This window comes from Rhinolophus sinicus, linkage group LG11 (assembly GCF_036562045.2).
Source record: "Rhinolophus sinicus isolate RSC01 linkage group LG11, ASM3656204v1, whole genome shotgun sequence".
NCBI classification, from domain to species: domain Eukaryota; kingdom Metazoa; phylum Chordata; class Mammalia; order Chiroptera; family Rhinolophidae; genus Rhinolophus; species Rhinolophus sinicus.
The window spans coordinates 60,530,667-60,546,766 of record NC_133760.1 but is presented as its reverse complement, the minus strand read 5'-3'; the positions used below and the strand labels follow the sequence as shown (position 1 = coordinate 60,546,766).

At 35.8% G+C, this 16,100-nt stretch overlaps 1 protein-coding gene across 2 annotated transcripts in view; it reads left to right on the top strand.

Moving 5' to 3' along the window:
- Positions 1–16,100, top strand: part of TRIM24 (tripartite motif containing 24) — an 83,336-nt gene that overhangs the window by 38,290 nt on the left and 28,946 nt on the right. For both annotated transcript variants that reach the window (XM_019750550.2, XM_019750540.2), the window contains exons 2-5: positions 1,847–1,965; positions 7,430–7,577; positions 11,909–12,041; positions 14,890–15,006. In XM_019750550.2, coding sequence (XP_019606109.2) covers positions 1,847–1,965; positions 7,430–7,577; positions 11,909–12,041; positions 14,890–15,006 — 517 coding nt within the window. The remainder of the gene's footprint in view (positions 1–1,846; positions 1,966–7,429; positions 7,578–11,908; positions 12,042–14,889; positions 15,007–16,100) is intronic.

Sequence of the window (16,100 nt, the reverse complement as noted above, 5' to 3'; positions counted from 1 at the left end):
TATGTGAGCCTGTTTTTGGTATGTGTCTTCTGTTCCACTTTTGTTTATCCTTACATAAATATCATACCATCTTAATTACTGTAGTCTTACAGTAAGTCGTTATTTGGTAGGCATGTCCTCCAGCTTGTCAAAATTCTATTGAAATTAAAACTGCATTGAATCTATAGATTTGTTTGGGGAAACTTGCCATCTTCACCATCATGAACATGGTTTTTTCATTACTGAGGTTTTGGTTTTTGCTTTTTTTAGTATTTGTTTATTAATTTTGTTTTTCCCCCCTTCCTCCTCTCCCCCCTCCGCGCGCAGACACACACACACACACACACACTCACTCACTCACTCACTCACTCCAGTTCAAACCATTGTTTCTCGGTTTAGTTGAGCTCCCTGGCTTGTGCTCCCCACCCCCTCCAGGCAGTTGGTCTCAATCAGCCAATCACAGCAGCTCGCCCCCGGCCAGCTCTCAAGGCAGCCCAGTTCCAGGGAGAGCTGTTGTTCACAGTCTTAACTGTAGAGGGCGCTGCTTACTGGCCCATGGGGGAATCGAACTCCCGACCTCAGCATTAAGAGTATGGCACTCCAACGTCCTGAACCAGTGGGGCTGCCCCGGTAATTTTTTTAAGGTTTCTAAAGATAGCTTGACAAGTTTTTCCACATGGCCTTATACATTTTAAAAAATGTATTCTTAAATATTAATGTATTTTTGTTTCTATTATAAAATGGATTTTTTTTTAATTAAAAATACTTGTTTATAGCTTGTATATACAAATGAAATTGACCTTTGGATTAGATTGTATTCGTTTTTATGCATTTCATTTTACAATAATATATCTGAGAACCTTATTGCAGTCTCCTTGGAACAAATTACAGCCAGAAGTTTATATTAGATTTTTTAAAATGTAATTAAAAATTTAGCTTTTTAACTCATAATTATTTATTATTTTACTAAGTACTGTGAAAGATGATTCTTCTTTTTTCCCCTAAAGAACATTATTTGCACTTGTTAAAGGGAAGCAAATAGCTTAATCTCCCATGGAGATTTTAAACAAATCAAGTATGTCTGTGTTCCACTTTGAGAAATCCTGATTCTATAGGCCCAGAGAGACCCAGAACTTGCTGTTCTTTTCAGAAGCTCCTGTATGGTTCTGGACATCCCTATTTGAAAACCACTGTTAGAGAAGTTTCAAAACTAAAAAGAGTAGCCCACGGGGATATTTATTTGGAGGGGCAACTCCTTTAAAATTATGAGGATTTATTCATTTAATGTACTAGGTGTAGCGTATGTATACACATACCCACAGATATAATCCATATATGTACATAAACTGAGTTGCTTTGTGTTAGCTAACAGCAGGTATGAATTTGAAGGGACTGAACACTGTAAAAGAACCTATTCACAGTTTAGATGAGAGATTTTGGTTTAGTGCTCAGTCTATTTGATGAAAGCTTAAAATGCGAGCTTATGGATGGAGAGAACTGATTGGTGTTTGCTTGAGGAGGGGGTTGGGGTGAATGAAATGGGTGAAGAGTGTTGAAAGGTACAAATTTCCAGTTATAAAATGAACAGGTCATGGAAATATAGCATACAGCATAGTGACTATGGTTAATAATAACTATTGCATATTCGAAAGTCGCTAGGAGAGTGGATCTTGGAAGTTCTCACCACAAGAAAAAGATTTTTGATGCTGTGTATGGTGATGGATATTAACTGAACTTATTGTGATTATTTTGCAATATGTAGAGATACCAAGTCATATTGTACACATGAAAGTAATATAATGTTATGTCAATTATACCTCAATTTTAAAAAGAACTTATTATAGAATGCAATTTTTGTCTTTTCCAGTTGGAGTCATTCGATGTCCAGTTTGCAGCCAGGAATGTGCAGAGAGACACATCATAGACAATTTTTTTGTGAAAGATACTACTGAGGTTCCCAGCAGTACAGTAGAAAAGTCTAATCAGGTAAGTGTATTAGGTCTTGAATCTTTTGCCTCCTCTTAATGAGGCAGCCTAACATGTGGGAGGACTCGAAAATAAAGGGTATCCAACATTAGAGTATTATATCTATGGAATTATGTAATATGTTAAAGGTATGTAGGTATATAAAGAACGAATAATTCATCTTCAGGACTAAAGCAGTGCCATAGAGAAGCCCTGATTGTACTCCCACCTTCCCTATCCTCTTACAGAAAGCCATTATTCTATATTAGACATTATTTCATTTCTTTGTAATTTTACTCTGTTGTGACAATTAGATTTTTTTATTTCAAGCCCTCCTTTTTTCACTTTTTCCTTTTTTAATGATAAACTCTGTAATGGTACATATGAAAACTTCCATGTCTTTGATCAGTACGGTTTCTGTATTTTAAAAAAGTCTTCTTTTCTATATGGTATTTCTTTGAAAGCCCACTTGGTAGTATTGTTCAAAGTGTTGCATTTGGAGATCTAGTGGAGCTTTTCTTGGGTCCCTATTTCATAACCCACATGTAGAACGTTTCTGTTGGCTCCTTAAGTCTAAATGTCAGGTCCCTAGTGGATAAACTCGAGGATTCCAATGGAGGTAAGCTATGATTAATTCTACAGTATGTGCTAAGTGTAGTGTATAAGTCTGCTTTTGGATCATGATTCATTGGTGATTTCTCTAGGCAGTTCCTTTAATTTGGAACAGAAGATCTGTGAAGGAACTGAATCTGATGATGGAAAAATGATTATTAGTCGAAAATGTAAAACTCTAAAAAGTAATGAGTAATATTTAGGACTTCTCAGTTATCACACAGCTCGGTGTCTGTGCTTTTCATTTTCAGCTTTTTTTTTCTTCTTGGAACTAGAGGAATATAGGGTTCACTTTAAACAAACAGCCACTGCTCACTAAAATACGTCTTTGTTTCAAAAGTATCCACAGCTCTTCCTAATGTGAACTTTCACCAAAAGCCAAAACAGGGTTTGGTGCAGGGAATAAACTTTCTAATTGTTGTGAAACCAGCACTAAGGAATGGAAACAACATTATTTATGTGAATGAACTGCAGTGTCAAATACTTAACCCCTCTGAAAGTTCCATTCTCAATACTAGTGATTTTGTTTCTGTCGTCTAGAGTGCCATGTCACTTTGCTTCATATGTGATAATATTTATATTGGATATATTTTCTTAGTCATATTACACACCAACTATACTTCATCAGGTGAACACTAGTAGTACATGGGAATGCTCAATCCAGAAAATTCAGAAGCAAAGCAGCGTAAGTAATAGGGTGGAGTAATGCTATGACATAAAATTATGATAAGAGATGAGAATTAAAGGCATTCAAATCTAAAGGCCAAATTTAGGATGCTGCTTTATGCGTCTTTATAGCCAGTTTTCAGTAAGTTTATGTTCATTTAGGCGAGAGGTAGTGAGAGCTGAACGAGCATGGTGAGGGTGAGGAAAGGACGGGGGCTGTAAGTTACAGTCCACACAGAACTTGATCTACCGGACAGTGTGTGGAAGATGAGAGAGGCCTCACTGCCAGGAGGGTGGTGCCACCATTTCAGCAGTCCCTTTCAGCAGAAAAATCTCTTCAGTTACAGTTGATATACATATTAGTTTTAGGTGTGCAACATTGTGATTAGACATTTATATAATTGGATGATCACCCCAATAAGTCCAGCGTTCATCTGACACCATAACGTATTCAAATATTATTGACTATATTTCTTCTGCTGTACTTTACGTCCCCATGACTATTTTTTAAAATGGCAATTTGTAATTCTTAATCCCTTCACCTTTTTCACCCATCTCTCTCCAATCTCCCATCTGGCAACCATAAATGTGTTCTCTATATCTACGAGTTTGTTTCTATCATTGTGGTTTCAATTTACATTTCTCTGATGATTAGTGATGTTGAGCATCTTTTCATATGTCTGTCGGTCATCTGTATGTCCTCTTTGGAGAAATGTCTGTTGAGGTCCTCTGCCCATTTTTTAAATCAGATTGTTTGGGGGTTTTTGTTGTTGTTGTTGTTCTTGTTCTTGTATCAGTTCCTTATGTATTTTGGATACTAACCCCTTATCAGATGTATCATTGGTGACTATCTTTTTAAAAAAAAATTTTTGGGGTGACCGTGATTAGTAAAATTACATAGGTTTCAAGTGTACAATTCTACAATTCATCTACTGAGGGTGCCAAAAAAATGTATACACTTGACTTGTATTCATCTTTTGTTATCAGTATATATTATTACAATTTTAATAGTTTTTTTCATTTCTTAAAATGTGTATACATTTTGTGGCACCCTCTGTATATATCACATTGTGTGATCACTACTCAGAATCAGTTCTCCTACCATCACTATGTATTTGACCCCCTTTACCCTCTTCTACCAGCTTCCCTCCCCCATTACCCTCTGGTAACCACTAAACTTGTTGTCCGTGTCTGTGAGTGACTATCTTTTTCCATTCAGTAGGTTGTCTTTTTGTTTCATTGGTTATTTCCTTCTCTGTGCAGAAATGTTTTAGTTTGATATAGTCCCATTTGATTATTTTTTTCTTTTGTTTCCCTTGTCTGAACAGACCTACCCCCCAAAATATTATTAAGAGCAATGTCAAAGAGTTTACTGCCTATGTTGTCTTCTAGGAGTTTTATGGTTTGGGGTCTTATATTTAAGTCTTTAATCCATTTTTAGTTCATTCTTGTATATGGTATAAAAAAGTGGTCCAGTTTTATTCTTTTGCATGTATTGGTCCACTTTCCCAACATCATTTATCAAACAGACTGTCTTATCCCATTGTGTAGTCTTGCCTCCTTCATGATAGATTAATTGACCATATAGGCGTGCATTTATTTCTGGGCTGTCTATTCTGTTCCATTGATCTGTGTGTCTGTTTTTATGCCAGCACCATGCTGTTTTGATTACTGTAGCCTTGTAATGTAGTTTGAAATTAGGTGGCATGGTACTTCTTTATTCTTTCTCAAGATTGCTTTGGGAACAAAGGCAAAAATGTGGAATTATTAGGAGGCAGAGGAATAGGCTTATGCAATGTCAGTTCAAACACCTGAAGAGAAGGTACTGCTTGGCTTGTGCTGATCTCGGAGCCTTTGGCCTTGGGATCCCAGATCTGGAAGGAGCAGGAGTAGGCCTGTGCTATTGGCATTTCTAAAGCTGGTTCTACAAGTATTGGGAAAACTGGCAGCTAGAGCTAACTGTTGCTGTGGGAAGGAACTGCTGCGGCAGGGGTGAAGCAGCATTGGTTGATATGATGGTCACAGAAATCGCTAGCAAATAAGAAGCCAACTAAGATGATCAAGGTAGTCCCTTTTTCCCCCAGCATTGTATACTCTCTGCGGCACCACCTGTACAAGAAATCTAATGTGAAGCCAGCTCGTAAAGCATAAAGACGACTTGCAGAATAAGGATGTAGAATAGAGCTGGTGCTAAAAGTAGAAATTATAGAGTTATTTCTGTCAAAACAGGAAGCAAGAAAGACTACAGGACTATGTGTATACACCGGAGATATTCAATCAAATCATTATGTTTTAAAGTTACTTGAAACAAATAATTCTGTGTATGGTTAAGCCACCCACTTGATAGGTTCATTTGTTTCATTATGCTTTTGAAGTTTAGGGATTTAAGGTTTTAAATTTGAATTTGTATTATATAAATACACATAAACCATTTGTATAGTTGTAAAGGAGAATTTATGACACAGTGTATTCAGAGAACTCAGACTTCTGTCCTTATCTCATCTACCCATCTACTTTATTTCTTCTCTACCTTATGGGTAGCCATTTAATTTCTTTAATGGTTTAGCCTTTCATTTTTAATATTTAATATATAATTTTAAGTAATTTAAAAAATGTATGCAGTAGCACGATATACTTTTCCACTTTGCTTTTTAAATTTTACTTTATATGGTACTGGAGAGCCCTCCCTAGCAGTATATATAGAGATCCCTCATCCCTTTTGGAAGCATAGTGTGGAGATTCTATTTTAGGGGACATCTTTATAGAGGTGACAGTTGGAGCTAAGGGAGTGGATGAGACCAATCCCCAGGTCTAACAAAAATCTACAGAATCAAAGGGAAAAGAATGGTGGTGAGATCCAGAGGGTCATTCAGAGAAGTAAGAGGATCTGGAGCAATCGGGGAATCCAAATGATTTCTGGGAGGTAGGAGAGGCATCAGATGATGTTAGAAAGGTTGAAGATAAGAGCTGGGCAGAGGCAGGTTTTGGTTTATGGAAATGTAATCCAGGTATTTGGAATTTGGCTAATGTAAACCACTGACTGGGGAAATTTTTTTCACCAACCACAAATGATATAGAGCTGCTTATATGTTGCGTAACTTTAACATCTGTCCTCAGAGCACACAATCTACACAGTTATACAAGCTGGAAACAGCAGCTATCTTCCCCTCCCGTATCCAGTGCATGCTCTACACCAGTCAGTTTCACTTCCTCAGCCTTCCTCATTCGCGTCTACTTCTGCCCACTCTCACCCAAACCACTGAAAAAGCCGCCTCCTTGACTCTGTGCAGAAACACTTGCCCCTTTTCTAATCTGTTCTCTACATTGTAGTAGTGATTTTAAAAATACAAATCACTTATTTACTTAAGATCTTTTAGGAGACTTCTTTAGACAGAGACCAAAGCGCCCTGTGATCTGAGTGCTCTGGCTCCTGCCGGCCTCGCCACCAGCCTCTGGCCAGTCTTCCCCTCGGTCTCCACTGCATCAGACTGCCTTTCTGTCGGGTCTTTGATCCTGTCGTGCTCTTCTTGCCGGACGCTGTTCTCTCTGCCTAAAAGGCTTTTCATCAGTAATCGGTGACTCAAGTTTCATATCTTAGTGCTAATATGATCTCCTTAGAGAAAGCCTTGCCTGGGTAATCGCTCACTTTCCCCAACCCTCTAACCCCACTAACATGGGATCAGTTTCCTCCAGCAAATGTTCTTAACAGCTTCTCATACTTTTCCTTTATGGCACGTCTCAGTTTGTAGTTTTGTGTTAGTGTGATTATTCCAACAATGTCTGTCTGCCTCATGTTTAATCTTCACAACTACTCATTGAAATCCATGTTGTTACCCTCATTTTAAAGATAAGCATTTTAAGTAACCTGTCCAAGACTACTCAGCTAGTAAGTGGGGGAACTTGAATTTGAACCCATGCTCCATCTATGAGTCACGGTATCAAAGGGCAGGGACTGTTTGCTTTTCCTGATTGTTGTGTCCTCAACATTTACATCATGCCTGTAATTTTGGCTATATTGAACTAAGGACAATGTCCTTATATTTCCATTTCATATGTTTATGATTTAAAACATGTCAGTTTCAATTTACAAACAGTGCTACGAAGATAACTGACAGAGTCAAGTAGGGTTGGTGTATCATTTATGTGACTATGGTATGACCACCTTTTAGTTTTGATCACAAACTGATGTAGCGTGTTTTTTTATTAGGTGTGTACAAGCTGTGAGGACAACGCAGAAGCTAATGGGTTTTGTGTAGAGTGTGTTGAATGGCTCTGCAAGACATGCATCCGAGCTCATCAAAGGGTGAAGTTCACAAAAGACCACACTGTGAGACAGAAAGAGGAAGTATCTCCAGGTAATGAATTGGTTCTTTTACTCTCTCTTCTTCTCCATCCCTCCCACCATCTTTTCTTCCTTCGTACACTGACGTGTTTTGGCACTCTTGTAAGTATTAAGTATACTCTTGTGTTTTTTTAAATAAGGAGAGGTCTACATTGTAGTTGAAATTTGAACTAATAAGTATTTGTAAGTGTGAATAGATGTATTAATAGAATCTTTCTGCCTTGTAGTCATACTCCCAACCTGCTTTTCCTATACATGCCTTAATTTGGTGTAAATGTACAGCAAATGAAAAAGTAAAAGTTGCTTTTTAAACTTATTTTCTCTCTTATCTCTTCTTATATTTCTAAGATGACAAGGGATGGGCTTAAAAAAAGCTTTGCAACTCTTTTCCTCTGATATTCTTATAGTAAACCTGTTTTGTGATATTTAATACATAGATAACCAGATAAGCTTTGCTTTTTATGTAGTTATGGTTTCAGGGTTCTTATTTTGTTGCTGATAATGTAAAGTTCACTAATATCTTTTCTATTATAGTAAAGTACATGTAACTTAAGATTTGCCATTTTTAACCATTTTTAAGTGTACAATTCAGTGACATTACTTGCATTCACAGTGTTATGCAGCCATTACCACTGTCTATTTACAAAAGTTTTCTATCACCCCAAAAGGAAACTGTGTACCCATTCGGTAATAACTGCCCATTCCCCTCTACCACCAGCTCCTGCTAATCTGTAATCTACTTTTCTGTCTGTGAATTTGCTTAGTGTAGATACTTCATTCAAGTGGAACCATACAGTATTTGTCCTTTGATATCTGGCTTATTTCACTTATCACAATATTGTCAGGGTTCATCGGTGTTGTAACATTTATCAAAATTTCATTCATTTTTATGCCTCATTAATATATTTTTGTTTAAAAATTGTTTTACTGCTTTTTATTCATTGAGTCAACCAGTGTTTGTATGCCTGGTCTACATTGCAGGAACTTTGCTAGGTACTAGAGATGAAAAGGTACCTAGTGACAGACACTTCCTACCCTAAGGAGTTATTAGTATAGTGAAGACTATGAACAAATTAGCAAATGTAGTTTAGCCGCACAAGTTTTATGGGAGCACATGAAAGGCGTACCAAACTCAGATTTGGGGATTTAGTTTGGAGGACAGATGATGATGAGACTTCTTAGTACTGGAAGAATGACTGTGAGTCAGGATCTAAATTCTTCGATAAATAAAGGAAGGCTATAAATGGGTGATATGATGTCCTAATTATCTAAATCAAAAGCTCTGTAAATAATTATTCCCGTACAGCAAGTACAAACCAGGATGTCCCAAGCCAACTAAGGCTATATGGTCACCCTGTCAACCATGATGCCCAGATGACATGAATATTAAGAAGAAGGGTGCAGGGAGTTATGAGGATATTCAGATTTCTAATATTGAACCATCTTTGCATTGCTGGAATCCTTGCAAGATATTTGGTCCTGTCCAAAAACATCCACTGGAAAATTTGATCCACACCAACGATTCTTTATTTTTCTTTCTTTAAAAAAAACAACTTATTTATTTTAAGTGTGTTTTTCCAGGACCCAGTAGCTCCAAATCAAGTAGTTGTTTCCACCTAGTTGTGGAGGGCACAGCTCACAGTGGCCCATGTGGGGATCAAACCAACAACCTTGCTGTTAAGAGCACCACGCTCTAACCAACTGAGCTAACCAGCCGCCCCCCCCCCCCCAACCAAAGATTCTTCAAATTTGGTCCTGTCAAAAACGTCCACGCTTAGAAAACGTACCTGGGTTCATATAACCTGTAGTGTTTGTTTATACTTTCAGTTTGCAATGTTAATACATAAAAACATTATCATGTTTGATTGGTCCAATAGTTGAGTTATGGCTGTATTGCCAATAATAACCCTTCTTGTTTCGGTTGCCTAGCTGGTAATGGCACATATCAGGGACATTTTGGCATGGACCAAATGTCTCCATGGATGTTCTGCACAGAACCAAATACCAAGGACCTTGCAGCATGGATCAAATGTCTCAGTGGACATTTTGGACAGGACCAAATGTCTGCTAATTGCTGGAATTAATTCCACTTGGTCTTGATGTGTTGTGCTTTTAATTTTCTTTTAAACATTGCTAATTTTCTCTATCTGGTTATTTCCCTTTTTACATTCTGAATTTTATATATTTTTACCTTCTTTTTTAATCTGAGTAGGTAGTAGTTGTCTTTCTCTTTTTATCCACAGAAACAGCTCTTAAATTTATCTATCTGTTATATTTATTTTAGTTCACTAATACTATCTTTAATTTCTCTCAGCTTACCTTAGTTTTATTTTAAAGTTTTGTTATTAATTTCTTTGTGATAAGTACTTGAAATATATTTTCACTTATAGAATTACAAGTGCCTTTCAAAGGTTGATTTATGATTTGCCATTTCGATTTCTGCTATTCTGTAGATATTCTGCATTTATGGTTACCAAGTAGTTGGGGATTTATGAGTTTTTGTGTTTGTTATTTTCTATTTTGGTAGATTATAAGTAATGATATGGAAAGAGGGCCATGATGTGTATTAGATGCAAAACAGAAGTTGCTGGTCAATGTGATTATTATGAACCCAAGAATTCATTAAAAGAAAAAAAAAATTTCCCAGTGCTTGGGTTTCGTTTGTTTCTGGTTTCAACTTTATAGTTTTATTATAGTATGTTTAGCAAATGTGAGTCTATTAATTCATTCTACTTGCTGACACACATTTAAATATTTTGTAAATATGGGTAATATATGAAAATTCAGATAAATAAAAAATTTACATTAAAAACAAACCATAAAAGCTTACTATATGAGAAAAAAAATAAACATTTTTATAACTAGAAATGGGAAAGCCTTTTTAGAAGCATTTCTCAAAAACTGAAGCAATAAAAAAATAAAAACAAATTTTTCTATTAAAAATTCTAATGATGGGCTTGGAAAAAAATACCATAAACCAGATCTTTGGCAGGTAAGTTATTAAATATGTTTACAAATTGATAAAGACAACTGGACAGAAAACAGAAAAGTAATAGAGGTTATGAACAGATAATTCTTAAAAGAAATGCAAATGGCTGATGAATGTGTTAAATTGTTCGATCTCAATTACTAAAGAAATGCATCCAAAGGTAGTGAAATCTCCACCCCCTTCTGGCTTATCAAAATGGTGAAAGTTAAAAATATTGAGAAAGCCCCATTAGTAAGATAATAGCCACTGTACACTGGTAGGAGTACAAATTAGTACCATTTTTTGGAGGACCATTTATTTATGGGTATATAAATCACCCTTTGACCCAACAATTCTAGGAATTTGTCGTACAGAAACATCCAATAATTTATACATTTCATATGTTTATTTCAGCATTATCATATTGAAAAGTGAGAAACATTCAAATGTCCACTGGCAGGTGGTATATCTATTGATGGAATACTATAGAGTTAAGAAATAAGTGGATATATTTACTAACACAAAGTTATCTAAGATAGAGTTAAGTGGGGGCAAAAAAAGGTTAAGTAAAAAAAAAAAAAACTTACAAGACAGTATGTGTACTACTACTGTTTTAAAATTTTATAAAAAAAAGTATACCCACTGGTATGTGTAGTTAAACACAGGAACACACAGCAGATTATTAATAATGGTTATCTCAGTACGTGGGATTATTTCTGAAATGTTTACCTTTAATTAGTAGTGAGATAACTGGTGTTTACTGTTTAATCAATCGATGTATTTGTGTTCTATTTAACATTTATTTAACATTATAACATAAGCATTGCCCAGTTTCTTCCCTATTCTGGATGACTATTGAAAAGTTACACGGATGACTACAATATAGTAGTGAAAATTTTATGATTATTGCTGTGTTAATGGCTATCCTCTGTTAGTATATTTGCAAAAGTGGGGAAATAGTTTTTTTGGTTTTTTTTTACCACACCTTTTACACATTTTTATTAGATTTTCTGAATTGTATTAAAAAATTTCCTCCCATATTTGGACTAGAAAACATCTAATTGGTTCACACTCACTTATCTGGGCTTTTTTCTTGAGACTTTTTAATTCCACAAAGCATCTTTTTAGCTGCACGTTTTCTTTCTCTTGAATTAATTTGAATTTATACATGGGAAAGTGAAAGCTCATTTATATTTTCCTTCTGAAATCCTGAAAATACTTAATATTGTGATATCTGTAAAACCTAGTGAAGTGATGTTGGTGAAACTCTAACTCTTTTATATCCCAGTGGATTCAAATTTAAATAAATAACCTAATAATTATTTACTATTGAAATATGTTAATTTTCTTCTTTGTGCCTCCCATTGTTTCTACAGAGGCAGTTGGTGTGACCAGTCAACGACCAGTGTTTTGTCCTATTCATAAGAAGGAGCAGCTAAAGCTTTACTGTGAAACATGTGACAAATTGACATGTCGGGACTGCCAGTTATTAGAACATAAAGAGCATAGGTACCAGCGTCTTTCATTATATGCATAGATTTGTAATACAGCTTTATGAAGACTAAAGGACTGTTGGCACCCAGCCAAACGGCAGTCTGCAGATAATGTTTTGTTTGGCCGCAGTGTGTTGGCCTAGTTAGGCATTTTTCAACTTTGGCATTATTGACATTTGAGCCAGATAATTATTTGTTGTGGGGGTCTGCCGGAGCATCGTATGGTGCTAACTGCACCTTTGACCTCTATTCACTAGGTTCCAATCATAGCCTCCCAGTTGTCACAACCAAAAATGTCTCCAGATATGGCCAAATGCCTTAGGGAGCAAAATCACCCTGAGTTAAGAACCTCACACTGGCCTACACACTGTTTTGAAATATGTGGCATTAGTTGCCAGTGTTGTAAAATGAAATTTTACATTTAAAAACAAAACAAAACGAAAAACTAGAGTTTTGGTACTTTGAGAAAAATGGAAGCTTATTGTAGTCCTGGACCCCATATACTTTCATGTCAACATTTGACTGGAATTGACTTTAGTGCTCTTTAGAATGAGACATACCTTTTCCGAGTCATCATAGTTCCCACCTAAAGCCTACTTTTAAATCTGACCTTCATAGGCATTTCAGTTCACAACCACTGATTTAAACAGTAAGATTCTGATTAATTGATACATGTATACCGTGTTTCCCCAAAAATAAGACCTAGCCGGACCATCAGTTCTAATGCGTCTTTTGGAGCAAAAATTAATATAAGACCCAGTCTTATATTAATTTTTGCTCCAAAAGACCCGTTAGAGCTGATGGTCCAGCTAGGTCTTATTTTCGGGGAAACACAGTAATTGCTTAAAATGGTCTAGGCTCATAATGATGGCAGAGTAGTTAATTTGGACCAACCACACCAGTGAGGATAACTAGAAAACTGGGACAAAATACAGAAATCATTGATTAGAAATTTTAGAGCTTAGTAGTAAAGAATTACTGGACCGGGCTTGGGTTGAGAGGGTACAGAGAATAGTCCGGGATTTTTTTTCCCCTTTGAGGCATTTGCCCAGATGTTGAGTACTTTTAATAAGGCTCACAGGGCTGGGAAGACAGGGATTGGAGTTCAGTGGTCACAGGGTTTCTGGCCTTGAGTTGGGACCCTGAAAGTCTATACTGTTATTGTAAAGGTGAACCAGCTAGATGGTAATTCCTCACAGGGACTAAAGCTCAGCATCAAATCTTCTCAGTTCATAGTTGAATTAAATTGAAATCGTACTGCTGGTGCCCCAAGGTACCTGGTAGAATCACATGTAAATCCTCCCTGAAGGAAGAAAACATCATTCTAGTCTTCAGATGTATTAAAGAATTTTGCAAAATGGTCCAACACATAGTTAGAAATAACCAAGTATACTGGGAGATAATTCAGTGTAAACAAAATCTAGCAGATAACAAACAATATAAAAAGACCCTCAGGGCTCCATCTTATATTGAAGATGATAAGAGAAAATGGAAAATGTGGATGGAGAAACTGAAAACTATAAAAAAGAATGAAGGGAAGGTCTAGAACTGAAAATTATAGTACCTGAAATTAACTCAACAGAGGGTTTAACAGCAGGTTTGACATAGCAGGACAGACGAATTAATGAACAAGAAGAAAATTTCCAGATTGAAGCTTGATAAACAAGAGGGAAAGTAGAAGGTTATCAAAGATGGTAATAGGGTGTAATTGGGGTCCAAGGAGGAGAGAAGAGAGAATGGGAAGGAAGCAACAAACAGGACAGACTATAATGGCTTATAATTTCATAATACTTACGAAAGACATCTAGCCCATATTTACGTAAGAAGCCCCATAAATCCCCAGTCAGATAATTTAAAAAGAAAGTAATATTTTTAAAGTGCAAAGAGAAAATAACTGCAAAACTAACATTCTATACCCAGTGAACATATTTTCAAATATAAAGGTCAATGAAAGACATTTTTAGACAAAATAAACTGGGAGAATGTATCTCCAGTGAATCCTCACTCTAAAGTACATTTTAGGCAGAAGAAAAATGGTAAATGACGCATGATGGAATAAGAGCAATTAAAATGAATAAATGTAAATGTTGACTTACAAAGCGTTAAACCTGTTGGTATGTGTCGTGTGTGTTGTATATCACACAACAGACATATTAGGATGTGGACTCCATGGTCTAAGGCTTAACATAATTTAGGAAGATGGTTAAAAAGTGCAAATTAATATTAGATGGTAAGTCAAGATCTGCATTTTGTAACATCTAGAGCAGACACTAAAAGAATAGTAAAAGTATATGATTATCAAGATAAAGGGGGAGAATGGAATAATTAATAATCAGTCTAAACCCAGGCCAAAAACATCCAGGCATAACATCAGGAGTTTGCGTCTCCCCACTCCCCGTTCCCCATTTATGCTAAAGGCAAATATTTGTGACTTCCACAGCACAATTTTATTCTTTAAAAGTGATTTCAAAATGTTTGTTTATAGCATCAGACTTTCATAATTATGAAATTATAAAATAGTTAATAAATCTGCTTAATTACCTGTGATTACTTTTTGGCAGGTCTGCCAAGTGAGCTCTGTAAGCCTCTAAAACTATGATGATGAAAGTGTGTCTTTCCCAAATTTTCAAAATAATTTAAAGAGTGTCCATGAGTAATAGACTCCCTCTTTCTTATGGGATAATTTTGAGGGGAGAGGAAAACCTGCCTTCTTGGGATATATTTGGTATTTTTAACTGATTATTATTTATATCCTTTATACTCTTATTATCTTAAGTAGTTTTCTGTTGGTTATTTCTTTGGGGCTTTCCCTCATTTTAGACAGATAAAATCCTGTGAAATAATTTACTTACTTGTTTCTTCAGATATCAATTTATAGAAGAAGCTTTTCAGAATCAGAAAGTGATCATAGATACATTAATCACCAAACTGATGGAAAAAACGAAATACATAAAATTCACAGGAAATCAGATCCAAAACAGGTAAATTTATAAAATTTATCTTTGTATAATGCGTTAATTATATTTACTTTGAGAACAGACATTTTACTTAACTCATGGTGAAGTAAGTCTAAGAAAGCTGTCAGATGGCTCTAATAATACATAGTTGATAAGACTTTTCCAGAAACTTTGGGTTTCTGGAAACTTTGGGTTGGAAAGCATCTTTTCACCCATGAAATTTCAAAACTATAGTGGTAATAATAAACTACATTTAGTAGTCACTCATTTATCTGGACGGTATTGATAATTTATATCTGGTTATCTGGTGTTTTCCAATTTTAAAGAAATAACAGGATTTTAAAAATAAAATCAACTCTTTTTGCCAGTATTTTAAAATATTTTAACAATTATATACATAATGGCCATTTTGAGGATTGCTGAACTTTGAGATGCCTCCTCTGGGCTGTGAAGTGGAGATATTAGGACACCAGGAGACAAATCATTAAACTGTTTCATACACCTTTTATTCCTTGTTGCATACAATGCCTCCACAGTTTTTACATGTTACCTGTTACACTTTTTGTCCTCCAAAGGAGGAAATCATCAACTATCCAAAGGCTTATGTCTCACAATTCAGTGACTGGGAAGCAAACCACTGACCTCTGTGGGGAAGAGGGAGTTTGGCCCCCTTTTTACCCCTTTTCGGGCACACACTGACATTTTACAACACCTGTGAAATCCCATGTCCCCTTTCGTTTGGTGTTTTGCACACAAAAGTAACAAGAAATGCTTATTAGAAAGCCTGAATAAGAGAGGTATTGCAGAGGATTTGAGTGCTGTTCACTGGGAGAATTGTGTCAGCCTTTTGTAGTTCATCTTCAGTAATTTGTTATTCTTACCATTTTGAAACATAACTCGGGTGGGGCATTTGGGAATTTTTTTCCAAAGAATTCTCTGGTTTACCTGCTTTTTAAAAAATGATTCTTAACTATAATTTAACCTTTTCTTGATGACCCATTATTACTGATATATCTATTCATTATATAATACATTGTGGTAATAACAGTTTTATTGTTTTATTGTGTCTTTCAGTATTTATTCTTATCAGCTCTCATTTTACTTTTCTCTTTCACATA